A 26,943-nucleotide genomic window follows, 5' to 3' on the forward strand; every position below is an offset into this window, starting at 1 on the left:
CCTCTTCTGGCAACTAATTTAAGCAGCGGGGGCAATTCAACTTGAGGATTGTTTTAATGGTGATCGTAAGTTGAGGGAGTCACCTCATAGTTTTCTCCCCCGTGAGTTTCTTTCGACGAGCCGGTCGTGGCTTGAAGCTTTCTCCTGGTAAGTTCTGTTTCAATAAATTAAAAAAACATGTACAAAAGAAAATAAGATTTTCACTTTTTTTTCCAGAGAGGTTCGATGCTGCTTGAACTACCAGCCTTTTCTAACCCAATTGAGATTCCCTTGCCAAATATTGTTTGCCTCAGATACCACTTTATGGCTCCCGTGTCTTTGTCTGAGTTCTTCAGCATACTTTGAAACTGTAATTTTCGAAATATATTTTTACGAATAATAATAAGCATGTTTCTTTTTCACAGAAAGTAAACATTAAATTAAGTTGAGCTGGCGATGCACGAACCATAATTAAAGAAAATTATTGCTCCATCATTTTCATAACAAACAATGTATTCTTTATGCTATACATATCTTTACGGAAGCTTTCATCTCTAAAGTTTGTTCATATCTAAATAATGAGTTTTTGTACATGTTTTGTTAGGCCATGGAAAAAGAATCCACGTATACTCCTCACCCCACTGACTAATTAAAGAATCTAAATGACTGAGTCAGTCTCCTGGCGTGTGCATCTCTTTGACGATTCCCTTGTGGATAAAACATTTTGAAAACTGATTAAGGTGTACAAACTTGGGTATAACCACAAGGGAAACTGACTGGGTATATGTTATACAATTCTGGGTTAAAGGCACTGGACACTATTGGTAATTGTCAGAGACTAGTCTTCACGGTTGGTGTATCTCAACATATGCATAAAATAACAAACCTGTGAAAATTTGAGCTCAATCGGTCGTCGAAGTTGCGAGATATTAATGAAAGAAAAAACACCCTTGTCGCACCATGGCCATACGACGTTGTGTGCCTTCAGATGCTTGATTTCAAGACCTCAAATTCTAAATCTGAGGTCTCGAAATCAAATTCGTGGAAAATTACTTCTTTCTCGAAAACTACGTCACTTCAGAGGGAGCTGTTTCTCACAATGTTTTATACCATCAACAGCTCCCCATTGCTCGTAATCAAGTAAGGTTTTATGCTAATAATTATTTTGAGTAATTACCAATAGTGTCCACTGCATTTAAGCAAAGACTACTTTACCGGAGCGGGACCTGAACCTGTGACCTCTAGATACACCATGGAGGGAGATTGTTTGGAAAGTCCAGGAGCGGGGTTCTTGAGTGTATTCAAATAAGAAGGTACTTACACAAATTCACAGAGAGCAGAGTTTGCAAAACTTTCTACATTTGGACACATTTCATACATCGTAACGACATTTTTTTTTTCTTTCTCGACGCCACTGCAAAATATAACTTGCAAAAAGGTTCTGAAATCAGACCAAATTGTGTACACGTTGCAATGGCAAATGCAGTGTGTGTGGCGTTATTTTCGGAAAACTCGCTGGCGCCCCAAAATCCCCGTATCGCACAGACATTTTGACAGATAATTTGGGGCATATTTTAGCCACTGTCTAGAGTTGCAGATTTTAATAATTGAAATTTGAGGACCAACAGATAAGCAAAGACGGCAACCTACTTTACCCACATGGGATAATTTACACCGATTTCTTGAACTAAAGTCGCATATGTTGGGGGCTTTGCCAGCAACGAAAAGGTTATTGTACAATATCCCGACTTCAAAATAGTCATTATAATTATATCAGTAGAAAACACATTGATAACAATACCAGAAACACAGTCATTGAACCTTCACCTACAGCAATAAGGAACATCCTCCTTGACGAGGAAGAACATTTTGTACGGGCCTGGGAAAAAAAACTCAGTTGTGATAACAAAAGGACGTGGAGTGACATGCGTTTGTACCGATCGAAGGATGGAAGATCGGGAGCCTGGGGCACGATTTAAAGCACTGGGCAACCGTTTTTGTTTTTATTGTCTAAACTAGTTTTCTCACTTGGTGTATCCCAACATACGCATAACATTACAAATCTGTGAACATTTGGGCTCAATCGGTCATCGAAGTTGCAAGAAAATAATGAAAGAATAACACCTTTGTTGCACAATTATTGTGTTTGCTTTCATTTCGTAACTCATTTGTATCTGATTAAAAAAAACAAAATCGAACTTCCAATAAAGACAATATGTTTCCTATTGTGTTACAAGAAAAAAACACTTGTTTAACAAAAAGTGTGTGCTTTCAGATGCATAATAAAAGACTTCATCTGACGTCTTTCCTTTGTGTATTGAGAAATAAAAAATTACTTTACTTCAGAGGGAGCCGTTTCTCAAATGTTGTATACACTACCAACAGCTCTCCATTGCTCGTTACCAAGTAAGTTTTAATGCTAACAATTGTTTTAAGTAGTTACCAAATGGGTCCAGTGCCTTCACACAAAGGGCTAATCAATCTGAGCTGTGTATCACTCTTATCTTAACTGCTAAGTGTGGTGTCACAAAACAAATTATTATGGAGATACTTTAGTTTTGTTTTTACCCTTCGATAATTTGCCAGTGGATTTTTTTTTCACAAAACTCGGCAAAGTACTGATTATACAGTGCTTAATGCATGTCGGTGTAAGGGTGAAAAACGAAGAATAGTCTTTTGTACCTGGTGCAAGTTTAACATCTGATGAAGACCCGGTTCAAACAGGCGCTTGCGCCGAACTAAATATAGGAACGACTCTGAGTAGACCAGCCTGCACTAAGCGTTGCACTTTTGCCGTGCCCTGAACACAAATAATTGGAAAATGATACATACAAATCGACAAAAGAGCGAAGTTCAGCGCAATTTTTTTATTTTAAGTTATCAATCTGGCGAAACAATCCTTCTGGTCAAGTTATCCGTCTGGTCAAGTTAGCCGTCTGGTCAAGTTAGCAGTCTGGTCAAATTATCCCACTGGTCAAGTTATCCGTCTGGTCAAATTATATGTTTGGTCAAGTTAGCCGTCTGGTCAAATTATCCCACTGGTCAAGTTATCCGTCTGGTCAAATTATATGTTTGGTCAAGTTATCCGTCTGGTCAAAGTATCCGTTTGGTCGTGTTATCCTTCTGGTTAAGGTATCCTCCTGGTTAAGTTATCCGTCTGGTCAAGTTATCCGTCTGGTCAAGTTATCCGTCTGGTCAAGTTATCCGTCTGGTCAAGTTATCCGTCTGGTCAAGTTCTGGTCAACAAATCCGTATGGTCAAGTTTGCCGTCTGGTCAATTATCCGTCTGGTCAAAATATCCGTCTGGTCAAGTTATTTATCTGGTCAAATGAATCCGTGTGGTCAAGTTATCCGTCAGGTCGAATTATCCGTATGGTCAAAACCGTCTTGTTAAATTTGTCCATCTGGTCATTTTAACCGTCTGGTCAAGTTAGTCGTCTAGTCAAATTATCTATCGGCATGGTCTCTTCCCGGCACACGATGCACTGTTTTTAAGCATTTCTAGATTCTCTCAATATCTCTGGAGTATAATGATATGAAGTAATGATTTCATTGTCACATTATCTCTGTGTGATGGCTAGATTCGATAATGACAAGCTACGTGGCCCTCAGCTTCCTACTTCTACTCATCCCAACGCCTACCTGTCAGCAAGATCCTGGGGGTATCATGAACTCCAAGTTGCGTGAGGTGCACCTCCATCGGAAGACTGATCTGATCTTCCTCCTGGATAACTCCGGCAGCATCGGTGAGGCAGACTTCGACACCCAGCTGCTGTTCGTCAAGAGCCTGCTGATTGAGTTCAGCATCAGCCCGAACGACACTCGGGTTGCTGTGGTCAGCTACAACGAACAAGTGGTAGGTTTCCATTAAACCAGTGATTATGTTAGATTAGTTTAGTTTAGATCAGATCAGATTAGATACATCAGATAAGACAAGATTAGATCAGATCGGATCAGATTTAATTGATTAAATCAGATCAGATCAGATCAGATCAGATCAGATCAGATCAGATCAGATCAGATCAGATCAGATTTGATAAGTTTAAATTCAAACTTCATGAACGACTTAATTGGGAATCTAAAAGAACCGTCAAATAGAATACCAACGGTCAGTAACGAAAGAATTAATTTAACAATTGCATAATAACAATTTAATACAATCTAAATATTGGTCAAATACATCACACACAATAAGTACATATCTTATTTGGATGTGCTAAGTTTATATAATCAGACAAGTTGTAGCGAACTGTTCTGGGCCCAATTTCATAAGCAAGAAATGTTGCTGAACAATTTTCTGCTCACCGAAAATGAGCAGGACACCAGTCACAAACTGTACACGTTACATGGTATTTAGGTAGGCAAACGTAATCTGCCTCATGTAAATAACAACTCTATGAATTTGGGCCCTGTATGTATCCTAGTTTTGAAATAGCACCATCGGTCAAAAATCGTTTGTTCAGAGAGAAAAACCCTAATCCATGGAGGCAATTAGGGCCAAGCAACTTGAACGAAATGAACCAGAAACAGTGTGTTATTTGTTGTTTCTTTGATCGGTTGCAAACAAATCAGTGATTAGATAGTCTAACTTCGCGTTTCGACTTTTTTGTCTTCCATATATAGACGCGGCACATTGATTATATCTCCCTCGCACCAGACAACAAATGCAGCTTTCTATCGAAAGTCAAGAGTGAAGTCAAGTATGAGGGAGGAAGCGCCACCAACATTAAATTGGCTCTGCAAGACGCGAGCAACATCTTTAAAAACAGCCAACGAGGAGGGGAAGAAGACGTCAAAAAGGCAAGTGAACTGACTCTTAATACTCTATATAGAACTTGCCCCTGGGACTAATAATAGAGACGTCCACATGGGGACTTGGAACACTATGTGGACGATACAATGTTGTTTAACAGTGTTAAAGACTCATTAGTGCATAGAACAACGGACTGTTTACAGAGTGACTGAAACATAGAGTTCTAGCTGTGGGAGTAGGTAAACACATTCAGACGTGGACAATAGGGTCCACGGTTCGGGAAAGGTCCACAGTTGGAAAACATTTACAACACCAACGGGAGCTGTTGCAAAAAGTTAGTATAAACAAAAGAGGGACAACAGGAGGTCTACGGTTGCAGGCCTGTGTGTGTGTGTGGTCGGGAGGGGGGGGGGGGGTGGGTCATGTAATGTACATCCTCCCTTGAAACGCATACAGTTGGGAGAAATGGGGTTTCCCCACCCTTTTGGATCCTGGCCCGATCTCATTATAGAGCTGCTTAAGGAGGAAAATGCTTTTCTGTTATTAAAGCAGAAATGAGCAGGATACCAGTCATAAATCGTACTTTTCTTATGGTAGTTTGGCTGGTAACCTTATTCCGGAGCGTGATTTTGTCATGCTTAGCTACTTTTGGTGCTTTAAGCAGCTCTTCAAAAATGGGCCCTGACATTGAAAATGAGCCCCGCTCTGATTAACCCACACACAGGTGTTGATTCTACTGAGTGATGGTGTGTCAAATACCGGCGGATCGCCAGTAGATGAGGCCAAGCAACTCCAGCAGGATGGCGTGGAGATTTACACCATAGGAGTGGGCCTGTTCGACCGGTCACAACTCCAGCGCATAGCCAGCACACAGTACGACCACTTCTTCATCTTTTACAACTTCGAGGACTTCAAGAGGCTTGCTCTCCGAATTCGCGGAGGTAATTGCACTGCACGCAAACCTGTGTCAATAATGAAGCCTTTCTTATAAACGAGAAAAACTCGCCTGGTGCCTCCCCTAAAATTGTACCCTAGTTTTGCTGCTGATTTTATTGACAGCGGGTAGCTGTTGAATAAGAAACACCAAGAAATGTCCAGCTCAAGCTGGGGCTGGAAGAAGGACATTTAACCAAAAGTTACCAGTGAAAGAGCGTAAGAATTTACAATGGAAAACTGTTTTTTTTTCTTTTCAGAAAACTTATTTCTAGAAAAGTCATGATAATATTATCCAGATTGTACTTTGCAAGAGGAATGTGAAATGCGTTTTCTCTGCGGGCAGATCTTCCCAAAAAAAATGTTACAGTAGTAGTGAATGAGCCATTTCTGTTATTTTGGGAAAGGTACTTTTTTTTACGTGCCCTTACGCCCTTGATCCAGACAGCAGACGTGGGAAAAACGAGAAAAAAGTCAAAACCAACTATCAAATCATTCATTCAAATTTTATTTACATTTTTTATTTTATACTTTTTATGGTTGATGGATTAATATTGTTTGCGGTTTCGTTTACTGCAGATCCCAAAGACAACCAGTTCGACGCACTCGTTGACCAGAGTCTTTGCGACGGCCTATGCACTGACGCTGGCGGATGCTGCCACGAAGACGCAAGATGCACATGCTCTCTCGTAGGGGGGCGCCACGGCTGCGTTTGCGGACCAGGCTATTTTGGGCTCAAGGGCATACACAATTGTGAAAGTGAGCATACAACAAGTAATACTGAAAGCTTTTAAACCCTTATATGCCCCTTTTCAGATTTTGTTTCAACCCGCACGTAATAGGCAAACCTTCCCCTGACGCTTAAATCAAACAGTTGTACAGTCAAGGTAACTGATACCAAGGCAGGGCGGAGGAGGGCGTTCTAAAGCTGTGATTATTCTATAAAAAAAAAAAAAAAAAAAAACCCAGTGTAGTTCCAGTATTTTAGACCAACCTTGGAACACGCATCTCCAGCCTGGTTTAGTGGTCTAACTAAAAGTACAGAAAGACTGCCTTGAAAAACAATCTAGTTTAGAATTTTAAACCAGAACAAATTTATGTAGCAGAAAGTGCACATTGTACTCGGCCTTAAATCGTTTGACGACCTCGAAAACTAAACAGCCGTAGGTTGCACTCTTGATAATGCTGGCAAATGTTCAAGATAACAGCCCTAGCTCATGAGAAAAAAAACATGTTAAACTTTCACCGGCTTGTGCAAAAGCGTTCAGACGAGCACGTGCGGTTTCACCTTTTGGTCATGGCCACCACACTCTAAGCAATGTCCGGGAGCCATCCGTGAAAGGAACCGGTAGGCCTACCCGGGCTGCGTGGGGGAATTCCCCGCAATGAGTCCCTCTGAAGCGCCCGGAAGGGCTTCAACTGCATCAACATCCCGCCAAAAATGAGATTAACAGAAGGTAAACTTGGCAAACAATTGCGTTTAAAGGGACACACCGGCCGAATTGGGCTATTTGGGCTACAAGATAGACTAAGATATGACTTCAATGGTCTTCCAGGAATGAAGAAGAACAGTCCTTTAAAAAAAATCATCAAATTTAGCCGTTTTTTAGCATTTTAAGACAAAAACGCAGGTCGCGTGATTGTTCTAACCAAAAAGTGGTACAAACAATCACGTGACCTTCCGGGCTAGTTTTAATTTCAGCCGTCTAAAAGTAACTTACTTAACCAAATTTAAATCTTTTTTTTTACAAATTTATTTACGAATAATTGACGAAAAAGATCATGTATTCAAATTATCGCTACAACATGTAAATAATGGTGGAAAATCTAACGTAAGATTCACATTCAAAGAGTCCGTGTAACGGAAGCTTGTTATGGCCGCTTTGTTTTTTTAAAATCATTTTTCGTTAAATACGTGGAATTTTGATGATTTTTATTTACAGCAACCATCTATAAAAACATTATTTATGATTCTACACCCCCAAATTGCGTAAACGGTGAGCCGGTGTGTCCCTTTAAAAGAACACTTATTTTCACTTGTTGAACATTTTGTTCTTTCTTGTTTAGGTTGTTTTATTAAAACGAAAGTTTGTTGAGCAGAGGCCATCCAGGAAAAGGCAAAAAAAAAGGAAGAAAAAAATACAATAAAAAGTATACAAAAATATGGTCTTACCCATAACCGAAGTGTGTAAGCACTGTATACCAAGGAGTCCACTTTCCCGAGTACTGTAAACAAAAATGGATAGATAGTAAAATTAATAGTTTAAAAAGTACAGACTCAAAGTAGATACTACGAAATGGCATCGATAACATTAAAGTATTATATAGCGCACGTATTTACAAACAAGTTACCCACCTAAGTAAATACATTTTTACAAAAAGATAGGTTATTGAAAGTATGAATTCTGAGACCAAATAACGAGACACATTAAGGGGTTTATAAGGCACATTCAGCAGCCACAGCCAGGAACAGCCGGGGCGAACACCATCTCTTTTCGATATCAAACTGCACTGGGTTATTTTACGTGCGTTACACAACACACGAGAGCAACGGCTTTACGTCCCATCCGAAGGACGAAGCAATGGTTAAGTGTCTTGCTTAAACTTGGACACAAGTTTCACGACTGAGACTCGAACACAAACTCTGCTGTTAAGAAACAGAAGAGTTTTAATTCGGTGTTCTTGACCGTTCGGCCACGACACCTCCAAGGGCAAGTATTGCCATTATTGCTTGTAAATACAACAAGTGAGGTGCGGTGAACGCACATTACGAAGGTACACTTCTGAAGTGTGTGCAGTTCTCACGTGCACAACTACACAACAGCTTGAAACTAATTGTCTCGTGTTTTTACCCCTCAAAGAGTGCCCGAGGGGTACATACAAGTCAAACTACGCAGAGGTGAGTAAATGTACACCTTGCCCGCCTCACTCAAGCACGACGGCAGAGGGCAGAACATCTCTTTCGGCATGCGAGTGCTTGGAAGGGTACTTTCGTGCAAAGGATAAAACATGCAAAGGTACGATTGGATACGTAATCTATCTAGAATCTGAACTTTATAAAAATCAAATTTGTTGCCCTGCATCTTTTGTTGACAAATGAATCGCTGCGTCATGTTTCTCTCAATGCATGGAAGAATTTCGAGTGAAGAAAAGGCTTACATGTTTGGGGCAATCATTGATTCAGTATTCATTAAACGCTTAATTATTTTTTTTAAACATTGTTTATTACAAGTTTATTGCAAGAAAACCTTCACAAGTAAAACAACAAACTTGGAAAGGAACGACCATATATACTTGTTCGACAAAACAGTGTTAACGGGTACACTAAATGAAATGATGAAAAGCAATCATACAAACTACAACACAATCTAAGTTATAGTTCATAACTTAGATCATACTGATTTTCACGAAATGGAAACCAAAATAGGAGCCTTCTTAATACTTTTGGGGTTCTATCATTTTTCTTTTAAAATAGTTCAAACGTGTCCACGATTTAATTTACTATCGAATGGTCGGATAAGACCGGATATCTGCAAGAACACCTACGGATCAGAGTGTTCGTTTGAATGCAACCTCGGCTACGAGCTGATCGACCCTGCCAACTCTGCCACACGCCGATGCGAAGCTAACGGCTTTTGGTCAGGAAAAAAAGCACAGTGTCAAAGTGAGTTCCGCCTAATCGATTTCAATTTTTGGCCGCTAGATGGCAGCAGACTCAAACAGCGCATCTTTTTTTAGCTTCATGATCCTTTTCGAAAACACGGCTTCGGCTTTGAACTCGGCTCAGGCTAGCCTGGCCCCGCGGTTGTTTTGACAACTGCGCGTGCTTTGCGTACGTGCCCAAGGCTTCAGACGAGAGAACGGGGCCCGGAAGCCGAATCCAAACCCGAAGCAGTGGGTTCGAAAATGGCCTTAGAAAAGTGTGCTTTGATCGTGCCGAGATGCATGGTCGGTTTCCGCCAGAGATTCTGTCCTCTCAGTGGTAAAATTAACGTGGGGTGAAGGATGATGTTTCAAAAGAGGGCGCCATCAGAATTATGTAGTGCAAAATTCGCCGTATTGTGGACAGGATCTCCCTGGGAGGGGAGCAGGGGGGGGGGGGAACTGTGTCCGAATTTACGGCTACAGCTATGGCTACGACAATTGCTAAGAGTGTTAATGAGGAAGTCCTATACCTCAACGCATGATGACGCGGCAATCAAGCCAGCCACCAATTTGGACACGGCCGCCAAGCTCAACTACCATTTCGAAAAGAAGAAGAAAAAACCCGAATTATGATTTGCCAATGTAGGCCTATGTATTGGCGCTGTATCTCAGTCCTTTTCAGGGTTTTGTGAAAACAAATTACCCGACGATTACTCGGTGGGATTCGAACCTGCGACCTTTGTGTATTAATTAACTAAGATTTTGATTTAATGATCATCAACTAATTTGGATGTATTGACCCCTATATCCCACTCCCCACCCAGAGGTCAGCTGTGACGAGATCCCAACACCAACTGATGGCAGTAGGCTTTGTTTAAAACAAGATGCTTTTCTCGGTGATGTCTACGGTTCTACTTGCAGGTAAGTTTCCAACAGAAAATACTTTTGTCTTTTGTGACCGTTGTCTGTCTTGTACGGAATTCCCCGAATACGGAATTTCTTTCTCTCCCCATTACTCATTACCAAGTAAGGTTTTAGGCCAATAATTATTTTGAGTATTTACCAATAGTGTCCACTGCCTTTAAAGGATTTTGATAGCTAACAAATTAACACATTGAAATTAAAATCGAACAATTTAAATTGTCCCATAATTATTTATGGTTATAAAGAAGGAGGAAGGTGTTCGGCTGCTGCCGAAAACCTGTTATTTATTTTAACATTATGATTACGTTTGAGTGAACCAGGTGCGTACGGTGCTCCAGAAGTGCCAAACTAAATGTGTTGAGTTAATGGAATGAAATACAATTTTAACAACATAATGTTGTTAGCTCGATACAATGACATGACATTCCGGAGCTCCGTATGAGACAAGAAGCAGGAGTTATTTATGAAAAAAATCTTCGTTTGATTTTTATATGGACAGCTTTTCGTGTAAAGATGGCTTCAACGAGGTCGGGGATAGAGAACGTGAATGCACTGAGTCTGGAGATTGGTCCGGGACACACTTTTCATGCAGAGGTGAGGCGGAGGAGCAGGAGATTCTGTGTGCCCCCACCCCTACCCCTCCCCCCGAGATTTTGCCCCGCACACGGGGAACTGTGTACAAGCTTCTCATGAGAGCGCCCTCTTTTGGAATCAACCTCCATTGCCCATACTGGGCGACAGAATCTCCGGGGACAAGTTTCCCCGGAGAAAAGACATAAAGAAGACATTCGAAACTTTCGACAATTCGGCACTACCTTAAAAGTAAGGTTTGCTGTAACACCATAATAATCTCTTGGGTGTAGTTCTCAAAAGAACCGTTGGTTCCAACTCGACGTTTCGATCAGTATGCTCTGATCGCCTTCTGGAGAAAGAACTTGTAAATACTGTTGTTAATACACTGAAGTTGTAAATACTGATAATACTCGTATAAAAACGATGGGTGAATGGGCAAATTCCATTCTCGAATTTGAAAAGTGTAAAGTGATACAAAAAAAGTGTAAATGTTGATATTGTTTACATGTGTTATGTCTTTCTCCAGCTATTACGTGCCCCATTTTGCCCTCCTTACGTAATGGCAACATTGTACCTGCAAAGTGTGGAGAGAAGCGGCAAAAGGTGAAGCTAGCCTGTGCGTTTAGCTGCGAGGATGGGTATAGACTACAGGGCCCTTTGATCAAACGGTGTCAGACCACTGGAAACTGGTCCTCAGACGAACAGGTCGCGTGTGTTGGTAAGGATTTCAGTACATGAGCCTCCCTTTTACTCAAAAATTTTCCCTTTACTCAAAATAATAAGTAGCAAAAAACTTTACTTGGTAACGAGTATTTGGAGAGCTATTGATAGTATAAAACACTGTGAGAAACGGCTCCCTCTGAAGTAACGTAGTTTTCGAGAAAGAAGTAATTTTCCACGAATTTGATTTCGAGACCACGGAATTAGATTTTGAGGTCTCGAAATCAAGCATCTAAAGGCACACAACTTCGTGTGACAAGGGTGTTTTTTCTTTACCTCACAGCTTCGACGGCCAATTGAGTTCAAATGTCCACAGGTTTATTATTTTTTGCATATGTTGAGATATGAACATTAAATAGGTCACCATTGGTCTCTTCTGGTGCTATTTTCTAACAATGGCAAATTTTGTAGGTGCTTATTTGTAATTTTATTTATTTTCTAGATGCCATCCCTCCTGAAATAACCTGCCCAGATTCAATTGATAAAGAAGCCGAACCTGGACTCTCATCAGCCGAGGTCACGTGGGACATGCCAGTCTACAGTGATAATGTAGACGGCACTGACGCCCTCACCGTCACCGTTCATCCAGCCGGACTCAAACCATCTCATCGATTTGAAATTGGATCTGTTCGTGTACGGTACACTGTTACAGACACCGCTGGCTTGAGTGCGGAGTGTTACTTCAAAGTGGTTATTCTAGGTAAGTTTGAGAACAGGAAGCGCCACCACCGACTCCCGAGATATCAAGCGCACCAACAACAACATCAATGACGAACATTACCCGAAGGACGCTCCTAGGCCTACACCAAGTGGTGAAGCCGTAGTCACAGTCAATTTCTAAAATGTCTTGTTACACGGATACCCAATTGTTTTTAAAGTACCTCCCTCCCTATATCCACTGACGGTCCTGAAGTCAAATTAAATGTTTTTCCTGTTTCTGCTTAGACACACAACCACCCACGGTAGAAAACTGCCCAGACGAAATGCATGAAACGTCATCTGACAAGATAAGCGCCGTGACCTGGGATGAACCACAGTTTACTGACAACTCTAAAGGGGATCTCATTTTGACTCAAGTAAGACACAGCTATTGTAATTAGTTTTGGGGCAGGTGGTTTATACTGACGGTATTCAGTAAAAGCACAAACAAATTTGCTGTCCCTATAACACTATGTTGTAATAATAAAAGCAACAACAAATTTGGTGTAAAAAGCGTATTTTCCCAGATATACAAAGAAGAAACCAAATCCTTTCGAAGTTTTAAAGCTCTTTCTGAACTGGAAAATTGGGATGGAGTGCCCGATAGATTGTTATATCAAACTGTATATTGCTCGTTTTTAGGTGCTCAGCTAACAGCCGAACACCTATTTTATTTTGTCTTCTTCGTCTTCAGCAGTCTAGAAACAGTTCAAAATACACCTTTACTTGACGTGAAGGGGAAGTTTTTGTTTTAATTCGTTTTTAACGTGTGTACACTATTTCCTTTTATGCCGAATAAACATTATGATGCTAGGAAAGTAAATAATTGACGGCGACACACGGGTGATTTCAGTGCAATAGGATAGCCCGGCCATGATGTCGCTTTACACGAGGATAACGACATTGGGTTGGGTTAGGGTTATTCTCTTCCATTGTTTAAAATTTGCTGAAAACTCATTTATTTAACTCCAAATACACTTAGCTTGTAACATGTCTCAGATTATTCATTGTATAATTTGTCTTTGTATTCTATATCTTTTGTTGTTTATGTGTTGTGCATTTTTTTTTTGCGCCTCGGAATAGGGTCTTGTACACTAGATAGATGCCGCATTATAAATGCATTGTTACTATTATTATCATTTAGTAATCATTGCCTCGATCAGATTTTCATAATAATTCTAAACAAATCTAAAACTGTTTGCGAATTGATTGATTGAATTCCAATCAATATGACAAGCCCTTAAATCTAGCGAGTATAGCGCTGTATAGGGCCTATGCATATACATATTTTTTTGCCATTTTGATTTCAGACACATTATCCTGGCGTGGAGCTAACTTGGGGAGCACATATCGTGACGTATACAGCAACAGACGCTGCCGGATTGGAGTCCGAATGCCGATTCAGAATTCGTATCGGTCGTAAGTTTAAAATAACCAAGAAAACAACAAACAAAACTTAACAAACAGGAACAACAATAGCCAAAAAAAAACGAACAACAGCAGTGATAGTTAATTATTTCATTGGTTAAATTACACAAAAATCTTATAAAAAATATCAAACAAAACAAAAAGTAACAGCAATAACAAAAACGAACAACAGCAACAAACAAACGAAAACAAAACAAAAACCGAAAACACAATAACAATGATGATCATTTGTTTACATGAAAATTACGCTATTTCTTACATTCTGTAGGCCTACATAACAATTTAATACAAAAAAACAGCTGATTTGCCTCTATTATTATGGTTTGAAGAGCTCGCTCGACAATTTTTGTTCTTTTACAAGTTTCAGATTTGCAAAACATTGTTTCCTAACTAATGCAAACTTTGTTTACGTATTCTATTGCAGCTTCAAAATGCCCAAATTACCCAGATCCGCGTAATGGGGCGAGGGCATGTGACCAGTGGTTGTTCGGATCGTTCTGTCGTGTCTACTGCAACCAGGCCTACGAGTTTGCAGAGAAGCCGGCCGTGTGGTACATGTGTGGCGGGGGAAAATGGACCACCACTCCATTCGGGCTCCCCATACCATGGCCGGATTGTTCAGGTTAGTCAACATTATACATGGAAGGTCCAAAAACTGAAGATCTTGATTTGGCAGGTGAGTCGAAACGTCGAGTGTGTGCAGTAGCGGCAAGTGTGGATTACACATCTATTTGTTCTGAAGATGGTCGTTTGTTTGAAAAAGTGGAATTGATATTGAAGAGCATCTTCCATTTCAACGGCTGCATTCGAGCCTATAGGCCCTTCGAAAGAATGCGTTTCCTTCATCAGTCTTTCTGATTTTTTTGTTTAGAAAAACATGATCCAAGTGGAGCTCGACTGGGTATGGAGACGCAGTACTATGCCGGAGACTGCACAAACGCAAAGACAAAACGAAGAATCCGAGAGGCTTTTGTTGATGACTTCAAGAAGAGTATGTTTGGTAGTGTTGGTGGTGGGTGTATGGGAGAAAACTACTGTTTGTGAGTATTAAGGTCAAAACTATTAGTAATTGTAAAAGACCAGTCTTCCCACTTGGTGTATTCCAAAAAAAAATGCATGAAATAACAAACCTGTAAAAAATTGAGCTCAGTTGGTCCTCGGAGTAGCGAGATAACGATGAAAGAAAAAAACAACACCCTTGTCACAAAAGGTTGTGTGCTTTCAGACGCTTGATTTCCAGACCCAAAATTACTTCTTTCTCGAAAACTACGTCACTTCAGAGGGAGCCGTTTCTCACAATATTTTATACTTTCAACAGCACTCCGTTACTCTGTGCCAAGTATAAGTTTTTATGCTAATAATGATTTTGAGTAATTACCAGTACTGTCCAGTAGCTTTAATTCAAATGGAACGTTTCAGGGTGGAGGAAGTTACAGTATACTGCGGTGAGATAGACGAAGACGAAGACGAAGGTAGGAGAAGGCGGCGAAGTGCCGACACTACAGGACTAAACTACACCGTGACAATTGACTTTACTGTATCTACACAAATACGATCACCGGTAAATAAATTTTTCCTTATCCATAACGTAAACGACTTAGCAATGATTGACGACAAACCAAAGAAAGCATCAGTTAAAATGCCAAATCAAAATGAGATACTTCGTATCAACTGGAGTAAGACCAACAGGGCAAACCAAACACATTAGACATTCTAAAAGTTCCATCTATGCTAGTAAAAAACAATATGGAAGGATATGATCGACCCACGCTGGTCAAAATATTTATCTTTACAAGATCGGTTAAGTATACGAACATCATCACTTTTAAATTTTAGTCAGAAAGCTGACTGAATATGTTAATACTAAAACCATTTTTCCCTTTGAAATATTTCCTCTGAAATGAAGTTGTATCCGAGAAAAATGTATCTGACCCTACCAAACAACCCACAAAACAAACACGAAAACACGGAATGTATGTGCAGTGAAGTGACATTATGTTTGCCATGAAAATTAGCAAAGGTGGGATTCGAACCAGTGTATGTAGGCATTTTTTCCTCACAATTTGTTTTTTTCAGGACAAGGGGCTACACAAAGCTCAACTTGAGAATGCCACACAGACACTCGAGGAAATCAAGGGCGACTTCGCCAAACTCGCAGGGTCTGGTCAACTACATCTCGTTGTCGACAACCAGACACTTCCGGTCGTTGAGGGCTCATTCTCTGCCAATCAAACCGTCCCGCTCTGTCAAACAGGGTCGATGTCGCTGGACGCGGAAGAATGCAGTGAGTATATGACACGAAGGCGACGCGACACTGACAATGACGACGACCTCGACATACAGTCGCCATTATAAGGTGTCGTCGCATTATTAGTAAAAGGGTTGAACAAAATGTTGTGCTAAACAAAGTGATGTTACCACAAACCTTTAAGAAGTTAAGGATTTGAAACATGCAGTTCTTTTCAGAACCATCCGAACTCAATTAGAGATTTTTTCTTTATATGGTGTCACCGCAAACCTTTATCAGCTTAGGGTTAACATGTGACTCTTCCTTAGCCAACTGTGCCTTTGGTTGTGTATAACAAACATGGGTCCATAGGTGCATAGTATATAGTGAAGCTGCACCTACAGCCCGTAGGTTTTTAACATATGATGTATATTGACCCCAATCTGCAGTCAACTGTGCCGTGGGTTCTTACTTGGAGACGGCAGCTCATGAATGTAGAGTCTGCGAGGAGGGCACGTACCAGGATGAGGAAGGACAGGACTACTGCAAGAACTGCCCGTCCGGTACCTGGACTGCAGGCACACAGGCCAAGGACATCAGTGAATGCCGAAGTATGTAACCAGACTATTTTATTAACATTTTGTGGTGAAGAAACCGAGGAACCTGGGTATTCTAGGTGGCGGCAGACTTACCAAGTATATCCATTTTTCTTGGAAATGTGAGCATTCTAAGAATTACGTGTCATGGAAAATTACCTGGTAGGTCTGCTGCCACCTAGCGTTCAAAGGTATCCCATTCCCTGCGCTGTAAGTCTGCATGAGATGTTAACTAAAGGAAAACACTAAAGGGGTCAAGTTAGCAAGAGTAGACCACCCTACATGGGATGGTCTTCATCGAGGTGAGATTCGAACAAGGTCCACAAAGGCCAGAAATGAGGTAGGGGAGGAAATTAGAAGAGACAGACGATAGAATAGCCCGGGTACAAAGATTAGTGAGTAGAGTATAGGTTCGAGTCCCGGTCTTGACTCTTGAGTCCTTAAGCAAGGCACTTGCTCCATTATTGCTTCGTCCTTCGGAAGGGGCGTAAAGCCGTATGTCCCGTGTGTTGTGTAATGCACGTGAAAGAACCCAAATCGCAACGAGAAGGGGTTTGCCCCTGTGGTTTGGGGTTGCTGACGCTGGTGTAATAAAGCGATTTATATAGGAACCCAGTTGTAGTATAACGTTTTCGAATCCAATAAAGACTCGCTTACGTTACAGTGTGAACTTGTTATAAGGCTGGCAAATCACAACTCAATGATTTATCCACTCGACGTTTAATTACAGCACAGTGTAACCCCGGTACGTTTTCTCCATCCGGGCTATCAACGTGCAAACCGTGTCCAATAGGCTCCTACCAACATGGCTTCAAAAAAACCGCTTGCATACCATGCAGAGAGGGTACAACTACGTCCGCAAAAGGGACCAGCTCATCGAGGAACTGCAGAGGCAAGTCTAACAATAAATGTTCGACAACTTTAATGTTCGACTACTTTAATATTTGACAACTTTAATGATAACTTTAATGTTCGACAACTTTAATATTCGACTACTTGAATGTTTAAAAACGTTTATGTTCGACAACTTTAATGTTTGACAACTAATACGTTCGACGATTTTTATGTTCGACTTCTTGGTGATAACTTGACATGCAGCGTTTTTTAACTCTTCTGATGTGACATGCGTTGTTAACTGTATTCACTTAATTCAAACATCGGCTATTTTTAGTAGTTTTCAAAGCTCATATTTAATTAGTGTTCATCTATAACTCATCAATGATTTGACCCAACAGCTGTTTGCAGTCCAGGGAAGTATAGCGTTACCGGACTGCGTCCATGTAAGCCTTGCCCTATGGGAATGTATCAGCCAGAACAGCATCAAACTGAATGTCTACCGTGCCCAGACAACCAAATGACAACCGATGAGGGCGCTATTTCAGAGTCCGAGTGCAGAGGTACTGACTCTATCATCAATTTAAGACATCGATCAGCCTAAAAATAATGTTCATTGTTGGTCAAGATAATTTTGTTTTATGGCGATTGTACTTATAATCGACACCGATTTATGACTATTTTTCCGTTAAACATTTCTGTTTGTGACGTAACCACTATGAGACATTTGCCACGAATGAACAAAAAATACCCACAAACCAATAACAATTTGTTCTTTAAAACGAGTTTAGCTAATAATGTTAGTTTTCCCGTACAAACAATACATCTATTTTTCATTTTACTGAATAACAAAAAAAATAGTTTTTTTTTTTTTCTATGAGCACTTTAACATATCCATTGTTACCACCCAAACTACAATTTCGTTTTCAGATATCGATGCGTGCGAATCTGCCCCGTGCCAAAATGGCGGACTGTGTGTGAGAGACGGTGCCTCATTCTACTGTGGTTGCCCACCAGGCTTCGCTGGTAGCCTGTGTGAGATAGAGGTTGACGAATGTGCGTCACAACCTTGTTTCTTTCAGGCTACGTGTGTTGATCAAGGTCAGTGATCTTGATACTGCTGTTGTTATTTTCATTTCTTTCTTGTTGTTTTCGTTTAAAGGCAGTGGACACTATTGGTAATTACTCAAAATAATTATTATCATAAAACCTTTCTTGGTGACGAGTAGTGGGGAGAGGTTGATGGTATAAAACATTGTAAGAAACGGCTCCCTCTGAAGTGCCATAGTTTTCGAGAAAGAAGTAATTTTCCACGAATTTGATTTCGAGACCTCAGATTTAGAACTTGAGGTCTCGAAATCAAGCATCTAAACGTACACAACTTCATGTGACAAGGGTGTTTTTTTCTTTCATTATTATCTCGCAAGTTCGATGACCGATTGAGCTCAAATTTTCACAGGTTTGTTATTTCATGCATATGTTGAGATACCCCAACTGTCTTGTCTTTGTCAATTACCAATAGTGTCCACTGCCTTTAATCTGAGTGTGTCTTTCGTTGTTATTGTCGTTGTTGTATGTTTGTTTGCTCTTACTTAAGTTTTGGTGTTGTTCTTCAGAATCTTCTGCATTGTTTACTTCACTTCAATTGAAAATATATCATGCACCATGATTCTACATTTGTAACTCTTTCCAAGGACCAGAACCAAGGCACAGTTGATCGTTTATCGCATTAAATAAAACCTGTATTATTTTTTTTCAAAGTGAACGGATTCGCCTGCGTCTGCGCATCTGGTTATGAGGGCGCCCTCTGTGCCGTAGAAACCAACGAGTGTTTATCCAACCCCTGCCGGAACGAGGCTAAATGCCGAGACCAGGTAAGTATTACACATACAATATCCGGCGCTCACTCTTTTGCGATGTTTCAATTTAGTCTAAATCGATGTAAACATGTTTCCCCTATACACATACACACAGTATATCTTACTGAAAATGGAAAGTTATCCCTGAAAATTACTGTAGAGGCAGAATCCACAAATCGAGGCTTGTGGTGGATAATATGCCTTGTAAAAAAAATTACAACACAAAAAACATACTCCGAAAGCAAAACAAAACAGCCAAAGGAATGGCAAATATGTTAAGTGCTATGGTGCTAAGAAAGGCAATATATATAAACCAACCTTTAAAGTCTCGACCACAATAGGCGCTCAGGATATTCAACAATGGTGTGTTGTGGCCGAGCGGTCTAGCACACTGAATCAAAGGTCTAGTGGCTCAGTCATCACAATGTGGATTGGAATCTCGGTCCAATCACGCGTGTCCTTATGCAAGACAGTAAAGGGTTCACATCCTGACTTATTGACCCTACTGAGTAACAACGAAGATGTAGAAGTAGAAAGGATGACAAATTGTAGTTTTTACTAGCACTATGTCTAGTTTCCCGCACCAATTGAATTCCAGATGTCTTGTCTTCAGTACTTCCGGTTCTCCAAGTTTTGTTCATGCTAGCACATTTGTGTCCGCTATCCCCAAACAGTCAAGCACCCTCAGGTTAACTTCCTATTGAGTCTAAGAGCCTGCCGGGTTGCCAAAGTAAACGTAAACGTACACCTGTCCTCATGCTTACACCACTAACATTTCAATCACTCCGGCAGATTGCACGTTTGGAATGTGACTGCGTGGATGGATTTACGGGGCCCTTCTGTGAGACACCGCCCGACCGCTGTGCCAGTCAGCCATGTCTAAACGGAGCAGTCTGCACACAGACGCCCTCAACGTTTCATTGTCAATGCCAGGCTGGATACAAGGGAGCGAAGTGTGAGATAGATATTGACGAGTGCTACGAAAGGCCCTGCCAGAATGGCGCGAGGTACATCGATAGATCCCTCTCATCAGCCCCTGGCTGTTAGCATATAAATCCCCGTTTACGAAAATTAAGATTCTCATTTCACAAGATACTTCCAGATTTTGTTGCGGCTACATTAAAATACTTTAGACATAATACAAAGAGATCGCCGTGTTAGTCTGACAAATAAAACTAGGAAGGTAGTGGTAGCACTGTACATACTTCACAAAACAAGACGAGCTTTCGTAGCAACAATTACTTCAAAATATGATGAAAAGAAAGTTCATACTGTACTGCATTCATGATGGCCTTTGAAAACAAAAATCTTTTCATTTACCCTCGCTTTCAGCATTTTCAATCTATTAAGGCGAATTTACCTTTTATATATCTCTGTTTGAGAAAGTAGGTAGTTTTTGTCATTCATTTTTAGGTTCGTAAAAATTAGTACTAGAAAGTAATTACAAAACCTAAACTTGAAACTATATTCATATATTGACAAAAGGGTACGAAATATTACAATAATCAACATTAAAAATCACATTATCACTTTCCAGTTGTATCGACCACCCAGGGAGCTACCAATGCGCATGCGTGCCCGGATACGAGGGGGTGAACTGTGAGGTGGACATTAATGAGTGCCTGGGCCATCCGTGTGCGAACGGCGCCACCTGCCGTGACGTCATCAATGGTTACCAATGCATGTGCCTACCAGGAACTGCAGGGAGACTGTGCGAGACCGGTGAGTTGGACTTATGAATAATTCACGAATATATTTTTCCTTTGCAATGGGGGACTTTTGGGACGCTAGGTGGCAGCAGACTAACCAGGTAAATCCATTGTTCTCCGTAATGTGGGCATGCTCAGAGCTACGTCACATACATTACTGTTAAACATTTCTGCAACACATTCATCTGCACATTCTTTACTTGTACACGATTATGTAAAACGGAAGTGGAGGACCTTTAAACATAATATTTAAACACAGTTAATATATCAATGTATGCTTTCCCCTTTATGTTTTCATCGACTCTTTTTAACGATTCCTATCTTTGATTAATATGTAGTGTTGTGCTTATCTGTTTAGTGTAAGACTTTTTGAGTGTTTTCTATGTGTTTTATGTAGTTGCTGATTTCTGGTATTTTTTTTTCAAAGTGCTTTGAGGCCTTCCACTATAGGCGCTATAGAAATGTTTTACTGTTCTTGACAGAAATAAATATTGTATTATTCTTGACAGAAATGTCACAGGAGTTTTATCTGAGTTTCGACACATCGTCAACGTCAGAGTTCTCCTTGGTTGAACGAGACCGATCAGAGCTTCGAGCCGTCACTTTGTCAATGTGGATCCGATCATCAGATACAACCAACATGGGAACGCCCTTCTCATATGCCGCCAAGAGAACAACAAACGGGTAAATGAACCAAACAATGTGTGCGTTCGATTAGCTTCCCCGGGTCGACCCCGGTCTGCCCCGGTACGTTCGAATAGCTTTGACGTCATTCCAGGGGCTCACCCGGGTCAGCCCCCAGTGCCCTGCTTGTGGAACGGGTCGGCGAACGCACCCACTATGTATCATGGTAACCGTGGATTAGGCTAGACTGGTCCCCTGTCTTTATACGCAGCAGACAGGCACTGATCTGAAGGGCCCAATGATTTCATTGGAATGATTTCATTGGATACAATGATTTCATTGGATAAAGTGAATTCATTGGATACGATGACTTCATGACTTCGGTTGAATTGTGAAAATTAATTGGAATTTTGACTGATGGGCTGTTTAGTTATTTTAAGTCTGTGCTGGTCCTTATTGATAAAATTGTCAAGTTGTAATTTCTCTTTCATGACGACAATTAAGCCAGTATAGAGACACCGTATACACACATTACCTACATGGGGTTATGCTTTTGTTTATGAGAGCAATATTAACTGTTTTTGTTTCAACTCTATCTATGATTAGGTCGGTTGACATTATTGATAATGCACTAACAGTGACTGACTGTGCCTCACTGAAGATCTACATGAATGGTCAAGCTTTCTACACCGATGTTGCCATCAACACTGGCTATTGGACTAGCCTGGTGTTCACATGGAGTAGTCAGGGTAGGATTTATTGATTTCAAGTATTGAAATGAAATTAAAAATTCTGATTGTTGCAGTTTTAATACAATGGGATGTGCTTTTCAAAATCAGTAAGCAATTTAATTCTTATACTTCATATAAAAATCCAATATACTTCAGTATTTATAATAAAACCACAATTTTAGAAACCGGTAAAAACTGAGACTGTTTAGAGTAGTTCCCTATCCTGCATTGGGGGAGTAATGCGATCAGACGTCCGGGTCTTTAACATGAATATTGTTTAAATGGAGCACATAATGAAAGCAAAGAACGAAAACAGTACGATTATCGAAAACTTGGTCAAACAAACAAGCACTTGTGATTTAAAGCTATGACAGAAATTACACTTAATACCTATAGTTTGTGGAGTTAGGACCTGACCTTTGGAATTGAACTTGAGACTTTGTTTCGTAAGACCCCAAATCAATCTTATATTTAAGTCTGCCGTTGGATCTGTATATAAAACCCAGGCTACATTAGTTGTAGGTGTTAAACTATTTCTGTGACGTCACTCTATTGATGTAAGTGTATTATTATTTATTCACGAATCTACACTTGACTGTAGATTTGTTGTTACGAATGTACACTCAACTACAGAATCTACAGTTGACTGTACAAACTAATGTTAAAGTTCAACTTTAAAATACCTCTCTTTCCAAATATAACTGATGTGAAAACTCAGCTGAAAACATATTCCAATTTCCAAAAACATTTTCCGATTATTACACTTTTTTGTTTGCAGTTGGTGATTGGAGTTTGTATATGAACGGTTCCGTAGCCTCGACCGGGGTCGGTCTCATCGGGGAGCCGATACCGGGGGAAGGAGTGTTTGCCCTCGGCCAGGAACAAGACTCTCTCGGTGGTTCGTTCAGCTCCAGAGAATCTTTCATTGGAGACATCTACAAGTAAGTCTATAACTAAGAGTTATAATGACTGATTGAGGCTTGGCTGGTGACATAACCCCCTTTCTAAACACTGAATGGTTTTGTTTTTTTGCATTGGCTTCCCAGTTCAGGGTCCCCTGCTCAGTTTGCTGGTTCAGATTCAAGGTTAAGAGATCAACTGTCCCAACCGTCTGCTGACCAGTCATTTTAGACAAACTGGGGTGAATTTTACCAAGAATTGAGACCATAGTCTAATCTCGAGTTATTCGTTCTAACCTATAGGACTAAACTAGCCTCATTATATGTGTTTCATAACTCCTAATGAGTCATAGGACTAGTCCTAAATAGGATTGTCTTGGTGAAATCGACCAAAGGGTTGGATTTCACAAAGAGTTAAGACTAGTCTTATCTCGAGTTACGCCGAGTTACTCGTTCGAACTTAAGACTATAGCAAAGTTTTTAATAACCCCTAAAGAGTCCTAGAACTAGTCCAAAGTTAGGATTATCTCGGTGAACGCGAACCAAGGATTGGATTTCACAAAGATACGACTAGTCTTATCTCGAGTTAGGACGAGTTACTCGTTCGAACTTTAGAGTCCTAGAACTAGTCCTACGTAGAATTATCTTTGTGAAATCGATTCCAGGTAGCCCAGATGAGACAGCACTACATCAGCGTATGTTCAAACTCCAGCCAGTTAGACTCCACATAGTAAAAGTTCCAAATAATCTCAACACATTATTCATGCAAGGTTTATAGTGACATTTCACCCGCGTAAATTGTTCAGTTCTTGAAGTAAATACATTTACAAACTCCACACATTTTTATAGTAAAGGTTTGTATGTTCCAAGTTTCCCCGGTTAAGGTGGAGTTTGTAACAATCACAACACATTTTTTAATGGTTTATAATGACATATCGTCCCCAATTGCTCAGTTATTCAAGTGAATACACTTTATGAACAGATGTTAATAGAAACAACACAAATGTATAGACGAAATGTTCACAATAAAGGCAACCATCAGAGCTGGATGGGATTTGAGGCACCGGGTTATTTACAACGAGTCCCTTTTAAAGGTTTCCATTGATGTATTTGTGTTTCTGGTTTGGAATTTTCTTGAAGGATGGATCTCTGGGATGCAGTGCTGTCTGAGAGTGACATATCAACCATCTCAAGAAACTGCTTTGATGGACATGGCAACATCTTAGCATGGTCAGACTTCCTTGAAGGACTGGAAGGAGACACACTCGTACCACAACCCACAACTGATGGGCACGAGGTGAGGAACTAGACCTTGATAATACGCAAAATTAAGACAGCTTCTCAACGGCAATGCTGTTGACAATAAATAATTGAAGTAGCATTTTTATGTCTTTTTTTTGCTATATCAAAAAAGGATGACTCGTTTTTATAAACATGTATTATAAACATGTAGATTATAGATAAATTATTACGAGCTAAACCATGTGTTTTGATTTTTTTTTTTTACAACAGATACCTGTCTGCACATCCATATAAAGCTCGTCAGTAGTCTTGCTTTCAAGACGATATGAGGTATACTTGGATGGTACCATACGTGTTATTTTCACCCGAGGAGCTACAAGTCATTAACGATGAATCGAAAGAAGACTGGCTATAATCATTATTTTAAAGCAGTAGGTTAACCGTGGCTTTTCTCTCACGAAACAAGACTAGCTATTTTGTCCCTATCAAAGCATAACGTATAATGTAGCCTTTCTCTCAAGTCTCACTGAGATTTATTGCAGTTGATACTATGTGTTTTAATGACCAGAGGAGTCATACTGTGTCTTAAATAAAGACTAACCCTCGTTATATACCAAAGCATGGCACGGCCAATACATATCTATAAACTTTGCCAACATTCTGATCACATTATGACTTACATGTGGTTTAGAAATAGCTTCTATTTCGTATAACATGTATCGACTTATCAAGTAAAAACTAATCCTTTATAAGTTTGACAAAATATTTGGTTATATACTGCATGTAAAGACTATATACATTGCTTGCCACGTATGTATAAGTTTGTACAAACCGAATAAAAACATATTAGATGTCTCGCAAATTCTCGAACATTGGGACATGTTGAGGGCGAGACTTTAAGTAGAAAAGATGTTGTTCAGAAGAAAACAAATGGAACACTGATTGTTGTATATTTGTACGGTGCGTTGTAGTTCTTACTCCAACTCATTTAAAGGGTTTTGATACATTTTGTAGATCAAGTTTACGGCCATGTCATGAATCCCTACTCAAAGTGAAAGAAGATATTTGTAATATAATTTACGTATAGAAGTTTCAGGTTCATTAGCCAAGTTTTTTTTTTTTGAAAACAACAAATGTGAAAATCACAGAGCAATGTTTTCAGGAGAGTCGCGTAAATCCGTCGTCCTATACTTAAAATTTTCGTCTCAATTTCTCAAAAACTACAGCACTTTGCAAGTAACATTTCAGGGGAAGCTTTCTACCATTGTTATCTTTCACCATTGCACGTTGAATTTAAATCTGTGGACTTTTGTGTTCGAGTCGTACCTAAACCCTTTAAAGCCTTTGGACCTTTTCGGTAAACAGTGTTGTCCAAGGCCCACACTTTGTGTACCACAACTTCTATATCAAATAACAAACCTGTGAAAATTTAGGCTCAATCGGTCATCGGAGTCGGGAGAAAACGGGAAAACCCACTCTTGTTTCCGCGCATTTCGCCGTGTCATGGCATGTGTTTAAAATAAATCCGTAATTCTCGTTAACGAGAATTTATATTGTTTTGCTGTTTTCTCAAAAAGTAAAGCATTTCATGGAATAATATTTCAAGAGAAGTCTTTCACCCTGTAAGTTATTTGTAAATCTGTGAACTTTTATTATTTTTTCTGAACCGAAAGGGTCCAATGGCTTTAAATCCGTACAGACAAACTTAATCGGTATTGGTATATTACGCATTGGTAATGAAATAAATGTATGTTCATATAAATTTCCGTTACAAAAAACAGGTTATATATGAAGAGTCTACCAATGTCTGCTGTAATAATCTGTCCTGTCTATATTAATTGAAACTGTTGACCAGTTTACGACATAAAGGGACTGCATGTAAACATTTGGTAATGACACTGGCATTTAATGGCAACAAAAAGGTACGCCGATAAGAAGTACGGCAGCTGTGTAGTGTAAAGCATTTTCAGTGACAATACGTTGAAGTACGGCAGCTGTGTAGTGTAAAGCATTTTCAGTGACATTACGTTGAAGTACGGCAGCTGTGTAGTGTAAAGCATTTTCAGTGACATTACGTTGAAGTACTGCAGTTGTGGCAAATATACCACTTTTTAATCCTCCGAATTTTGAATATAAGGAGCGTTTTATGTGGTAGGGATTTTAATTCATGCGGTGATATTATTTGCTCCGGGTTTTCAGCGATATCTTAAAATGTACTTTGAAATGAAGTTTCCATTTGTTGGTTTTATTGTTTGTTATACTGGATACTTTGCCTTGAATGCAGGTAGATGAGTACAAATGGTTTCAGAAAGGAGGAAGAGTAAAGCAAAAAAACACATCAAATTCATTCAAATATTATTTTAAAATGAGAAATGCAATTTGTTTTGTTTGTGATCCAAATTCATGTCCGTGATAATTCAATTTGAGGATCACACATTACAGGAAAATATCATGTACATGTATATAAATAAACTATGTTTCGTATGTTGTATCACTGTTCGTGCTATTTCACGTCATTGTTTTGTTTGTGATTTGAGTATTCGATTAATAATAATATTAGTAATAATA

General features: G+C 39.9%; 1 protein-coding gene across 1 annotated transcript; it reads left to right on the forward strand.

Moving 5' to 3' along the window:
• Window positions 1-9: 9 nt before the first annotated feature.
• On the forward strand, window positions 10-26,879 carry LOC139936746 (sushi, von Willebrand factor type A, EGF and pentraxin domain-containing protein 1-like). The gene is made up of 29 exons (XM_071931653.1): window positions 10-147; window positions 3,561-3,835; window positions 4,603-4,779; window positions 5,457-5,673; window positions 6,245-6,424; window positions 8,527-8,682; window positions 9,141-9,329; window positions 10,135-10,231; window positions 10,734-10,828; window positions 11,334-11,525; window positions 11,970-12,227; window positions 12,473-12,603; window positions 13,537-13,645; window positions 14,079-14,276; window positions 14,526-14,694; window positions 15,074-15,215; window positions 15,731-15,938; window positions 16,331-16,492; window positions 17,208-17,369; window positions 17,713-17,874; window positions 18,242-18,412; window positions 19,073-19,185; window positions 19,963-20,177; window positions 20,708-20,892; window positions 21,389-21,563; window positions 22,110-22,252; window positions 23,013-23,175; window positions 24,274-24,430; window positions 24,646-26,879. Exons 2-29 carry the CDS (start codon window positions 3,569-3,571, stop codon window positions 24,667-24,669), a joined length of 4,617 nt encoding a protein of 1,538 aa, XP_071787754.1. The 5' UTR covers window positions 10-147; window positions 3,561-3,568; the 3' UTR covers window positions 24,670-26,879.
• Window positions 26,880-26,943: the final 64 nt, after the last annotated feature.

Source organism: Asterias amurensis, chromosome 4, assembly GCF_032118995.1.
Source record: "Asterias amurensis chromosome 4, ASM3211899v1".
Classification (NCBI taxonomy): Eukaryota; Metazoa; Echinodermata; class Asteroidea; order Forcipulatida; family Asteriidae; genus Asterias; species Asterias amurensis.

Excerpts from the sequence above, each read along its gene's own strand:
- LOC139936746 (XM_071931653.1), top strand. The coding sequence starts at position 3,569 with ATGACAAGCTACGTGGCCCTCAGCTTCCTACTTCTACTCATCCCAACG. Across the intron at positions 17,370-17,712 it reads CTCATCGAGGAACTGCAGAG|CTGTTTGCAGTCCAGGGAAG; the intron begins GCAAGTCTAACA and ends TTGACCCAACAG. Across the intron at positions 22,253-23,012 it reads GTTCACATGGAGTAGTCAGG|TTGGTGATTGGAGTTTGTAT; the intron begins GTAGGATTTATT and ends TTTTGTTTGCAG.